Consider the following 13,380-nt stretch of genomic DNA (forward strand, 5'->3'; position numbering starts at 1 on the left):
GGCGGCACACTCCACTATTTATACCATTTGACTGCACAAAAATAGTGTTCTTATTTATTTCCAAGGCTTTCTTAGTTGTTGTGGCTAATATTTCAGAACTATTGGACATATTTACTATGGCCCCCTTAACGTGTCTGTGTTTCCAGTACCTGTTGTGGCCGTTTTTTTCATGGATACCACATGTACCCATTATAACCTATTGGGCTGCTCCCATGTCTATTTTTTGACGGCTCCACGGATGACAAGTCAATGGATCCATGAAAAAAACGTACAGCACATGGATGACATCTATGTACCATCCATAGCTGTATGTATTTATCATTGCAAAGTATAGGAGAAGCTTTGTAATTTTATTCTTTCTTTCTCCATAATAGAAAAAAATTGATAACATTGATGGTAAAAAAGGACACATGGATGACACATTGATCCAAAACACTGATGACACCAGTACTGTTTTTTTCACGTTTTATACAGATGTGTGAAGAAGGCCTATCGCTGTACATGACCAAGCAATGCAGTTGTTTTTATGCAGCACTTGCAATTTTCAACATAATACTATATTTAACAAATTGCAAAATACCATAACAAAGCACATTTGAAGAGATTTACTAAAACGGTATAATTTTTAGACAGTGTATAATTGGACAGTCTTAAAACGCACAAAGTTATCACAGTGGCTCACATTGAAATTTGCACCTCTTTAAACTTTTTGATTAACTTTATACCATCTATTAGTTGGCTTTATTTACGCTACTAATTTGCTTAAAAATTTCATACAGATTAGTCATTCAGTAATTATAACAATTCCTGAGACAAAAAAGAGTAATACCCAGTTGAGAAGCTCAATCTTCCGGGGATCGGTCTCCTCTTCTGGTTCTTCTTTGCCTTTTCCTTTCTTTTTTCCTTTGCCCTTCCCTCTGGGTCCCTTGGTTTGTGGGGCAGGTGATCGCTTCTCTTTTTCCTGAGTGGCCCCATCAGCAGTTGTAAGGCTTCCTAAAGGCTTGGTACAATAATGGAATAATTAAAATCAAACTTAATAAGTATTCTAAACAAAATATGGGGAATTGTATACCTGCCAGGCATTTCAGAACATAACGGAGCTGTCTGGGGATCACTGGGGGAAGACATATGCCGAACAAAGACCACTTTAGGGCAAACTATTTGCAATCTTTAGAGTGAATACTTTTATATGGCCTTTTTTGGGGGGGGGGAGATTTCATGGTACATCGATTTTGAGAGTGATAAAACTAGAGCTCACTGGCAGAAAAAAAAACCAAGTATGCAATGACTGCTGTAATAGACTACTCTATAAGATCAATACTTTATTCCTAAGTTTTCTCAAGCCCTTTAAAGGGGATCTTACCGGCCACTGGTGTCCAAATACAAAAATTTGGCTGCGCGCAATGTCAACCCGATTCCATGCTAATGCTAAACTAAGCTGATCTGGAGCAGATGCATTCGTACCTGAAAATAATGTTAAAATGTTATCGATGTAACATAGGAAAGTTTCAGACAGGTCATTGTCCAGCACAAATAAATACTGGAAAAGTGTCTATTAGCTAAAAACTGGAAGGAAAGATCAGAAGGTATAATCTATATCGCATGGTATATGCTTGCACTCAAAATGCAAGGATATTTTCATGCAAGTTCAGCACAAAAATCATATATGCAAAGAAAAATAACTTACTGACTAAAGGTAGAGTTGCTCACCTCGACATTAATCATCATGCCCTGCTTTGGATTACTAATATTGATGAGCAAGGACTACCATACTCGATTGCTTGGTACTCAAAACGAGCAGGACAGACCCTTGGACGGGCTTGACTTATGTACCAAGTATAATGGAAGTCAAAGGGGAACTCGAACATTTTCCTGATGATCTTTAGTAAAAATGCTTAAGTTTCCCATTGACTTCCATTATACTCGGTACTTGAGTCATGCCCGTCCAAGGGTCTGTCCTGCTCGTTTCAAGTACTGATGGTAGTGCTCGTTCAGCACTAATTACTATAAGCAGGTAACAATCACTTCATACTTAAGCAAACTGCCTTATTGAATACTCTCTGACATCCATCAAAATGTGAATATTGTTAAAGTTGCACAGATCAGGTGCCACATGAAAATTATTCATTTCATTGGATAGAGGTTTTATTACAGATCAATCTATGTGAATGTTACAAAGATAAGAACATGTTGAAAAAATAAGTCTTCAAGTGTAACAAGCCACAAAGGGTTGTTTTTTCGTGGTAAAGGCCACGTCACACTAAGCAACATTGCTAGCAACATCGCTGCTAAGGAACGACTTTTGTGACATAGCAGTGATGTTGCTAGTAATGTTGCTGTGTGTGACATCCAGCAACAACCTGGCCCCTGCTGTAAGGTCGCCGGTTGTTGCTGAATGTCCTGGACCATTTTTTAGTTGTTGCTTTCCCGCTGTGAAGCGCACATCGCTGTGTGTGACAGCGAAAGAGCAACAACTGAATGTGCAGTGAGCAGGGAGCCGGCTTCTGCGGACGCTGGTAACCAATGTAAATATCGGGTAACCAAGAAGCCCTTACCTTGGTTATCCGATATTTACCTTCGTTACCAGCATCCGCTGATCTCATGCTGTCAGTGCCAGCTCTCTGCTCTCTGCACACGTAGCCGGAGTACACATCGGGTAATTAACCCGATGTGTACTCTGGCTAGGAGTGCAGGGAACAGGGAGCCGGCACTGGCAGTGTGAGAGCGGCGGACACTGGTAACGAAGGTAAATATTGGGTAACCAAGGTAAGGGCTTCTTGGTTACCCGATGTTTACCGTGGTTACCAGCATCCGCAGAAGCCGGCTCCCTGCTGCCTGCACACGTAGCAGAGTACACATCGGGTAATTAACCCGATGTGTACTCTGGCTAGGAGTGCAGGGAGCCAGCGCTAAGCGGTGTGCGCTGGTAACCAAGGTAAATATCGGGTTTGTTACCCGATATTTACCTTAGTTACCAAGTGCAGCATCGCTTCCACGCGACGCTGCTGGCTGGGGGCTGGTCACTAGTTGCTGGTGAGATCTGCCTGTGTGACAGCTCACCAGCAACCTGTGTAGCGACGCTCCAGCGATCCCTGCCAGGTCAGGTTGCTGGTGGGATCGCTGGAGCGTCGCTTAGTGTGACGGTACCTAAAGTTTATCTGACAATCCCCATTGTCTTTAATTATACTTCATTAGGTGTATGTTAGTTGGAGCTTCACAATCTTCAACAAGGATTCGCAAAACGTATTTTTAACCCACCAGTTAGAAATTGCCTCTAGCAGGTCTTTCCCAATCTTTTCTGTATAAATATTGTGCTTCTGGATGGGCTATGCAGAACAACTTAGTCTTTAATGTACCTTTTAGAAGTGCTGTTAGGATAGCCATTTCAATATCTTGTTGCCCTTCTGATCCCATTCTGAAAACAGTAATCTGTAGGTAAAAAGAACATGTCAAATTAATTTACATGACAAAAGAGAAATACCACAAAAATGGTGTTTCCTGGATTTAACTTTAGGGAGTGAGCGATGACCCATATTAAAGCAAATCTGTCATCAGGTTTACAATGCATGTAGGTAATATAGATGCACAACCAAAAAAAAAATGAAAAATAAAAAATCAATAAGTAAATGAGGGTTTGTGCCCACCTACAGGGTGCAGCAGGTCCTGACCTGCTTTACCACGAATATCCTTCGCAGGAGAAAGCAAGAGACTGCAGCTGTCTGTGTCCATTATCAGGGTTCGGGGTGCTGCTGTCTCTTGCTTGTGTTCTCCCTACGGAGAACGCTTGCGACTCCATAGCAAATAATTGACATGCTTGTGGCTTTGAAAGCCGCACTGCAGGCCAGTTTCCACTGCGGGCCGTACACACACACAGTGGGCGTGGGATTTCTAGAAATCCCATCCACTGTGCTTGTACTGTATAATGAAGCATTTTGGACGCAGTGAAAACACACTACATCCAAAGCGCTGCAAACATTGATCATATTACAATGTGAGACAGCCCATATGATGATGTCAACTTCTGATAGGCTTATGGGCAACATCTGAGTTAATTAGAGACCAGGGCCGCCATCAGGGCATTACTACTGTGACTGCTGTACCGGACCCGGTGAAAAGAGGGGGCCCGGCAAGGCCCGGGGTAATTACTTATCTTAAGCTCCAGGCAGGACAGGCCCCTTCTGTTCACCAGGCCCTAGTCACAGCAGCAGCAGAAGGGCCTAATTTGCATGCAAATGGGCGGAGCATGCAAATTACCCATGTGCTGGAGTGGAGGCAGGGTCATTGGAGCAGAGCAGGACGTCAGCGCGTCATCGTTGGGCCATGCAGCAGGGTGGTGAGGTCAACACTCTGCGACCTCATTACATTCCTGCAAGTAGCAGCGGCTGAGGTGGTAAGGACGCGGCAGTCAGTGGGGATAGGTAAGCGCTATTAGATGAAGATGATCGCTGGGGTGGGGAGGTGCTGGAGTGGCCTGCCCACTGATCCCAGCCCAGGGGTGGGGCCCGCTGATCCCTGCCCGGGGCCGCCCGCTGACCGCAGGCCCGCAGACCTCAGCCCCTGCCTTGCTTCAGCTAGATACTAGAAAAAACACTGCACACTTTTTTTTTAAGAAATATGCGTAAGACAAAAAAGTTTTAATTTGCAAAATTAGGTGAGTTTTATTTCATATGGCGACAGAAAAAAATAATTTTGTCGTGTGACATTTCGGCCACTTGTGGCCTTTCTCAAACAGAGTCGCTCCACAAAAGAGTCTTTTTCAGTATGGACAGAGAAGTAAAGAAAGGAATGGAGTCCCACCAAGTAAGTAGTATATAGAAATGCTGATAATGGATTCTGCTGATATTTATATAACAATCGGCAATGTTCTCAATATTGGAGTGGTGATTCCCACTGGAAAATATCTGCAAGGGACGTTTTTTGGTACCGCGGTGGCTCTGTAGGCTTCAGGGTACCATGATCATAAGGAGTTAATGTTTGTCCTGTATGAGATCATTTGCTTCTATCTGTATATTGCAGGATGTTGTGGTTATAAAGGGTTAATATAGGTTCTATTAAGGCAAGCAGGTTATCACCATCTGTTAGTTCCAAGATATTATGGCGGTGAAGGGTTAATTTATGTTTTGTACAGCCGAGCAGAGTGTCTCCATCTGAATGGTAGTCACGTGGGTTTAGTAAGTATTGGTTGAGTGGGGTATCTCCATCTGTATGCCGCCTTCCCAGGTTGTGAGCTAACACTTTTGGCCATGACTATATATATATATATATATATACATATATATACACACACACGCACATATGTTTTTCCAACAGTGGCAGTGAGACTGTAGGAGGTTTTAGGGGTGGAGGCAGAGCTGGGGTTGGAGCCTGGGTGGAGTCCCAAGGGGGCCTCAAAAATGTTGCCAGCATGGGGCCCTGAAATTTTTAGTGGTGGCCCTGTTAGAGACAGACATGTAGATGTATTTTAATGCACACTTGAAACACATTGCTTTTTTGTGTAGCATAATGGAAAAGTCAAAAGAAATCAGCCAAGATCTCAGGAAGAGAATTGTGGACTTGCACAAGACTGGTTCATCGTTGGGTGCAATTTCCAGATACCTAAAGGTGCCTTGTTCATCTGTACAAACAATTACACGCAAGTACAAACAAGATGGGAATGTCCAGCATCATACTGTTCAGGAAGGAGACGAGTTCTGTGTACCAGAAATGAATGTGCTTTGATCAGATATATGCATATCAATCCAAGAACAAAATCAAAAGACCTTGTGCAGATGCTGGTGGAAGCCGGTAAGATTGTGTCATTATCCACAGTGAAATGAGTACTGTATCAACAAGGCCTGAAAGGCCACTATGCCAGAAAGAAGCCATTACTCCAAAAGAAACATAAAAAAGCCAGATTATTGTTTGCAAATGCACACAGGAACAAAGCCCTTAATGTTTGGAGACATGTCCTGTGGTCTGACAAAAGTAAAATGAAACTGTTTGGCCATAATAAGCATCGTTACGTTTGGAGGAAAAAGGTAGAAGCTTTGAAGTCCAAGAACACCATGCCAACTGTGAAACACGAGGGTGGCAGCATTGTGTTGTGGAGTTGTTTTTCTGCAGGAGGGACTGGAGCATTTCACAAAATAGATGGCATCATGAGGAAAGAAGATTATGTGGCAATACTGAAGTAACATTTCAAGATATCAGCTAGGAACTTATAGTTTGGGTAGAAATGGGTATTCCAAATGGACAATGATGCGAAGCATACTGCCAAATTGGTTACAAAGTGGCTTGGGATAACAAAGTCAATGTTCTGGAGTGGCCATCACAAAGCCCTGATCTCAATCCTATTGAAACGTTAGGGGCAAAGCTGAAAAGGCAAATGCGACCAAGGCGACCTACAAATAGGTCGCCTTGAAACTTCTGGTTTCAACTGTACGGTGGTTCTTGTTAAAGGGATCGTATTATTAGCTTTAAGAACACACCGCTCTTCTGCTCTCTCTGATGTTGCAAGCACTATGGTAGCAGCTTTGCTTCTTCAGCATGGAAGAAACACAGGGGCACTGAACCAGATCTAGTTACAGTAGCTTCACAGCATTGGTTGCCACCAGCATTATAGCAAAGAGCTTGCAAGTTCGAGAAAGAGAGAGAGAGATATTTTTGTGACCAGAATTGACTTCACAGTCGATATGGGCATGCCCAGAGTAAAAAAACGGATTTGTCGCCTGATTCCATCATATGACGGATGACGACTGATTCCTGTGTCCAAAGGCTTCCATTATAACTAATGACGGATGTTGACGGATCCGTCGCTATCCGTTTTTTCAACATACACAAAAAACGTTGCATTGTGCGTTGCTTCTGCCCGACAGTCAGTCATTCCACGACTGATCCGTCGCGGGACAGATGCAACACAAGGCCATCAGTCGCAATACGCCCTTAATACGATGGGAAAAAACTGAATCCTGCAAATTATTTTTCAGGATTCAGTTTTTTCTCAGAGCAACGGATTGTGACTGATGGAAAAAAACGGAAGTGTGAAAGCAGCTTAATGCAGAAAACCAGCCACCTCTAATATTCTGCAGAGGTAGCTGGTAATCTAGGAAATGAGCAGTAAATATAAATACAGTAGAATTAAAAATACCTCTGTTCTTGATAATTCAGAGGATTTTTAATAAACAAATTCTGAAGTTGCTTGTTTTTGATTCACTTGTCAATTTTACCTATTTATGATGATGAGAAAACTCCTTTAACTCCTTAAGGACTGGATGATTATTAGTTTTTGTGCTTTTTACTTGAGCCATAACTTTTTATTTTTCAGCTGACACAATCATATGAGGTCCTTTTTTGTAATTTTCAATGACACTATCCATTCTACCTTGTGATGAAATGGAAAATGGGAAAAAAAATCCACTTTCCATATTTTTGGGGTTTTGTTATGATGGCGTTTATTATGCAGTAAAAATGATTTTGCAACGTGATTCTGTTGGTCAAGGAGATTATAGCAATACCAAAATTGTTTTTTTTTATGTGAAAAAAAATCATTCCAAGAATGTTTTCATTTTTTGTTTGGTGGAGCTGAGAGCTTCATTCTGCGTGGCAAGTTAACATTTTTATTGATACTATTTTGTGGTAAATTAGTTAATTAATAAATATTTTATTTCGCAGTTGAAACTTTTTTATTTTTTCCTCCATTTACAGTTTTTACCGTTTGGGTTAATTAATTTTATCATTTGATAGATTGGACTATTACAGATGTGCCAATACCAGATATGGTTATTGTGATTGTGATATATGGGGGGTTGTGTATAATTTTGTGTAGGTTCGTATTTTAGGCGTGGTGCTCTGTCCATTCTGTGTACATTGTCCTGTTTGCCAGTTAATCCCTTCCCTGCTGGGCTTTTGTCCCTAGGTCAGGGGGAGGGGGGTCTGGGATCCACCTAAACTCTCTGTTTACCTGGGAGATTCTTGAGTCTGTCTGAGAAGCAGGAGGATTCATCCTTTGGGGCAGAAGCTGCAGCTCCCCAGAGAGACCTTGACATTTATTGCTTACTGGACCATATTCATGTTTCTGGACTATTTTACCCTCTGTATAGTGGATTATTGTATGGACCGTTTGATTTGCTTGGACTAAATGTTCTTTGGAATGATCATCCATATCTTGCTTTGTTGATTGTGTGATATGGGAGAAGGACCCCATCACAGTTATTTTTGTAAAAAAAAATTTTATGAAGGAAAAAAAAATGGTGATTAAAAATTTTTTTTTTTTTCCAGTTTTTTTTAGTTCCCTTAAGGAACTTGAACCTGTGTTCATCTGATCGCTTATACTACATCCTGCCATACTACTGTATTGCAGTATATTAGTGAAAATCACAGTCTCATAAACATCATCCCTTTGAACGCAGTTATAGCAGCTCATCGGCAACCCACAGTTGAGTCGTGGTGGTTGATGGATAAACCGTGATGGCTTCTGGGCTAAACACTGTAAAGTCAGTGTCACAGATTGACAGGCATTTAACAGGTTAACTGCTGCTCGTCTCCACCGGCAGCTGTTAAAGGCAGATTATGGCTGAAAAGCACAGGCATAATCTGCATTAAGCACGCTCAGTTTATGAGCCCACTCATAAACCCACTCCCGACGATCTCCGTTCATGTAAGGCACACTTTGTTAAGTATACATATAACTTGGAAACAAGGACAAGTGACTTAATTATGCACAAAACATAGGAACTTGGATGAAGAAAAATATCAGCAGGTGCTCCAGACTGATGAGACAAAATATGAAATATTTGGCTGCAACAAAAGGCAAGTTATTCCCCAAAGGGCTGGCAAGAGGTACAATAATGAGTGGCTGTCTTGAAGCAAAAGTGAAGCATGACAGATGGTACTTGCAAGTTTGGGACTGCAGTTCTGCAAATGGAATTGAGGATTTGGTAATAAATGGTGTCCTCAATTTAGATAAATACAGGCAAATACTTATACATTAAGAAATACTATCAAGGAGGCATCTGATTGTCCACAAATTTATTCTGCAATAGGTCAGTGACCCCAAACATACAGCCAATGTCATTTTGAACAATGAATCCTGGACATGATAATATGGCTCCCACAGACCCCTGATCTCAAGATCATTGTGTCTTTCTGGGTTTATTATTTTGCACAATGCTACATCCACAGACGATATTTGGTTAGTTCTCCAAGATTTGTGGAACAATTTCCTTGTCGAGCTCCGCCAAAAACTGTGTGCAAGAGTACCTAGGAGAATTGATGCATCAATGCTGTTTCAAAGGCAAAAGGTTGTAATACTGAATAATTATTTGATTTAGATTCCTCCTTTCTTAATTTACTTTGATAAAAAAAATAAAGTATTAATAATAATATGCATTTTTCCAACACCTGCCTAAAGCAATGCACAGCACTATACTGCAGGTGAAATAAGTATCGAACACATCACCAATTTTCTAAGTAAATATATTTCTAAAGCTGCTATATGACATGAATTTCTCACCAGATGTTGATAACAACCCATCCAATCTACACAGGCAAAAAAATCAAACATATATGTAAATTAAATAATTAAGATATGTGTAATAATGAGAAATGACATAGGGAATAGTATTGAACACGCCTACTGAAATGTATTTAATATTTCATACACAAGACTTTGTTGGTGATGACAGCGTGAAGACGCCTTCTGTATGAAGAAATGGTCACATGCATTTCTCAAGTGTGATTTTGGCACATTCTTCCACACAAACACTCTTTAAATGCCGAAGGTTTTGTGGGCTCCTCTTGTCAACTCTGTGCTTTAGTTCCTTTCATAAACTTTCTTTTATATTCAGATCAGGTGATTGGCTGGGCCATTCTTCCAAACACACACTCTTTAAATCTTCAAGCTTCTGTGGGCTCCTTCTATGAGCTCCGAGCATTGGTTCCTTCCATAAATTTTCTATTGGATTCAGGTCAGGTGATTGGTTGGGCCATTCTAGCAACTTTATTTTCTTTCTTTGAAACCAATTGAGAGTTTCCTTGGCTGTGCATGTGGGACCATTGTCTTGCTGAAATGTACATCCTTGTTTCATCTTCATCATTCTGGTAGATTGCAGCCGATTTTTCATACAGAATGTCTCAGTACATTTGTCCATTCATGCTTCATTCAATTATATGAAGTTTGCCATATGCTGAAAAATGGCTCCATACCATGTTGTTTCCACCTCCAAACTTTACTGCGAGTATGGTGTTTTTGGGGTGATATGTATTTTAAGGCCTCCAACACACATCTGTTAAAAACACGCACGTGCTGTGAGACACGTATTTTCCCTGCGTGTTGCGTGTGGTAAGTACGTGTCTCGGGTACGTGCGGTCCACGTGTGTTCTCCGTGTGCTATCCGCGATAGTACACGGAGAATCGGTAATTTGCATACTCACGTGGTCCGCGCTGCTGTCCAGGGTTCTGATCTTCGGCTCCCGCCCTGCCCACTCCCCGCTGACGCTGCTTCCGTCCGAGCGGAGGGGCGAAAATTAGTGCTCGTGACAGCACTCCCACTACCCTTACAGGCTCATAACAAGCGGCGGCCGGCAGGAACAGTTTGCAGCGGAAGAATCTGCGGGGCTGGTGAAGGTGAGTATGTGTTTTTTTTTGTCACATGGAACCGCATCCACACTACATCCGTGTGGTATGAGTGCGTGCCGTGTGACACCAGTGCTGCCGGAGAATACGTGGACATGTCAGCGTGAGAAAATCACGGACGCACGTAAGTTTGGAACGGACACACGTTCCGTTCCAAAATACTTACATGTGTCCAAACAATAATGAAAACATAGGTCCACGTGTCTCCGTGCCACCGGTACGTGAAAAAACTGCCAAACACGTACCGGCAGCACGAATGTGTGTCTTAGGCCTAACATGGTGTGCATTATGGTATCCAAAGAGTTCAATTTTGGTTTCCTCTGTCCATACTATATTCTTCCAGTATTTCACAGACTTGTCTAAATGTTGTTGAGCTACCTTTACACTCGTGTAAACATACTTTTTGTTCATCAATGGAATCTTGCTTGGTGAGCGTGCATACAGACTATGGATGTTGAGTGCATTACTTATTGTTTCCTTTGAAACAATTGTACCTGCTGAGTCCAGGTCTTTTTGTAGATCTCCACAGGAGGTTCTTGGACAACTTTTCTGATATCTATTTTCACTCCTCTGTCTGAAGTCTTGTGGGAATCACCCGGTCATGGCCGGTTTATGGTGTTTTTTCCACTGCCAGATAATGGTCCCAACAGTGAACTTACTGAAACCTTCAGTAGTTTACCAATTCTTCTTTATTCAATGCATCAGTATGGTTTGCAACACTAAGGTTGCAAAGATTTTGAGACAATTCACTAGTTTTACCCATCATGAGATGTTTCTTGTGTAGCACCTTGGTAATGATACTCCTTTTTATAGGTCATCAGTTGAACCAGCTGATATTTTTCATTAAGTGGCAGAATAATTTCTAATTACTGGTAGATTTCAGCTAATGTCATGACTTTCCATGGCTATTTGGGCCTGTCTTTCTCCATGTGTTCAATACTTTTTCCTTGTGTCATGTTTCATTACTACACATAATTTATGAACATTCGTCCATTATGTTTCAGCTACTCCCTGTATTCATGCTTTTAAGATGAATTTATAAATAAAGAAAAAACCTTTTATTCACAAGGACGGTGAGTTCTATTCCTATTTTTCATCTCTGTGAATTTTTAATTTATGAACATGCAGGGTTTGATTTCTTTGCCTATGTGTATTTGAAGTGTTGTTATCGACACCTGGTCAGAAATTCATGTCAGTAGCACCTTAACAAACTTATGTATTTAGAAAATGTATGAGGTGTTCAATACTTATTTCACGTGCTGTATATTTATTTATATATTTTATATATTAGTTTTGGAGGGCATCGGACAGATATCCTATCCTTATAGAGCCTAGCAGCACTTATGGCATCCACAAATCCAAGCAACATACTGTTGGTATGATGTGGTCCAGGCTCAAATGTTGTTTTTTTTTGTGGGTTTCCTATGACTCTGGATACTCTACTGATGTTTCATTTAAGTTGTGCAGCTTCTAATCTTGCCCAGCTCGGTCTTGACCCTTACCCCAAGCATTGACCTGGGTATACCAAGCATAATTTGGAATTGGAAACCAGAAGGTTCAGCATGGCCTAATAATCATGAGTTAAGAGGCTTAGCATGTAGTTTGGAATTACATTTAAATTACAGTCAATTTTGATTTCCTCCAATGTCAGGCAGGGTCAGATTTGTAATAGAGACCCCCATCTTGGGAAATTGATTTGGGGGGCCAGCATTGGTCATTGTCCGTTTAAATGCCATGGTTACATTTTAGTGCTAGTGCAGACCTAATATAATTCATATAATGGCCAGAAATAGTGTTATTCCCTTTTTTACACATAAGACAGCCTATTCTGAAAAGTTACCTAAAAGGACAGGTAAACTTTAAGGAAACTTTTGAAAATATGTTGTGATTATTGCTTAATTAATGTAACACTCTTCAGGTAATTCTTATATGAAACAAATTCTGAACAACACCTAACTTACACAACCCTGTGTGATCACAAATGTCTCGTGTTTCTCCCGAAAATAACACAGGGTCGTATACTATTTTTGGCTCAAAATGATGCGCTAGGGCTTATTTTCAGGGGATGTCTTAATTTTTTATTGGTATCAGTGATTGGAACGTGTGTTAATGGTTAACAGAAAAAAAAAATCCTAAAACTTACAAATTTATTAAATATGCTTTAAAAAACACAATAAGTGAAAATATAATTGAAAAACTTCATTAATAAAGGCAGACAGGAAACTAGACGATAAAAGGGAGTGAGAGTAAACGTATACAATATACAAATAAAAAGCGCAAAAGGCGCCTCCGCTCACCGATGACTCTCCCTGATATCTTCACTTATTGTGTTTTTAAAGCATGCTTAAAAAATTGTAAGTTTTAGAAAATTTATTTCTGTTAACCAACTTTTTGGAATCCTCCCATATTGTTAATTGAACGCGTGTTAATGGCAAATGAATATTCATCCCTTCCCCCACCTATAATCCTGATCACCCCTCTGTGCAGGTGTCAGTTATTGTAATGTGTGTTATTTGCAAATTAATTCAACCTCTTCTCCTGCCCACCCCTCTGTGGCCTTTTGGAAGTTTTGCTGTGATCCTCAATCAGTAATAATGGAAGTCTCACTGAATCACTCATGCCTGCACAGAGAGGTGGGCGGCAATATGGGCAGCGGAAGGGGGTGAATATTCATTTGCCATTAACAAACGTTCCAATCACTGATGCTGCCTCAGAGGGGTAGGCGGGATTATGGGCAGGAGAAGGGAGCAAATACTCATTTGCCATTG

General features: G+C 40.9%; 1 protein-coding gene across 1 annotated transcript in view; it reads right to left on the reverse strand.

The window, feature by feature from the left end:
- Nucleotides 1–13,380, reverse strand: part of TRPM1 (transient receptor potential cation channel subfamily M member 1) — a 338,789-nt gene that overhangs the window by 140,462 nt on the left and 184,947 nt on the right. The window contains exons 9-11 of the mRNA XM_075345679.1: nucleotides 3,357–3,429; nucleotides 1,364–1,464; nucleotides 830–1,000 (exon numbers count right to left, since the gene is read on the reverse strand). Coding sequence (XP_075201794.1) covers nucleotides 830–1,000; nucleotides 1,364–1,464; nucleotides 3,357–3,429 — 345 coding nt within the window. The remainder of the gene's footprint in view (nucleotides 1–829; nucleotides 1,001–1,363; nucleotides 1,465–3,356; nucleotides 3,430–13,380) is intronic.

The sequence above is a fragment of the Anomaloglossus baeobatrachus genome, chromosome 4 (assembly GCF_048569485.1).
Source record: "Anomaloglossus baeobatrachus isolate aAnoBae1 chromosome 4, aAnoBae1.hap1, whole genome shotgun sequence".
Taxonomy (NCBI): domain Eukaryota; kingdom Metazoa; phylum Chordata; class Amphibia; order Anura; family Aromobatidae; genus Anomaloglossus; species Anomaloglossus baeobatrachus.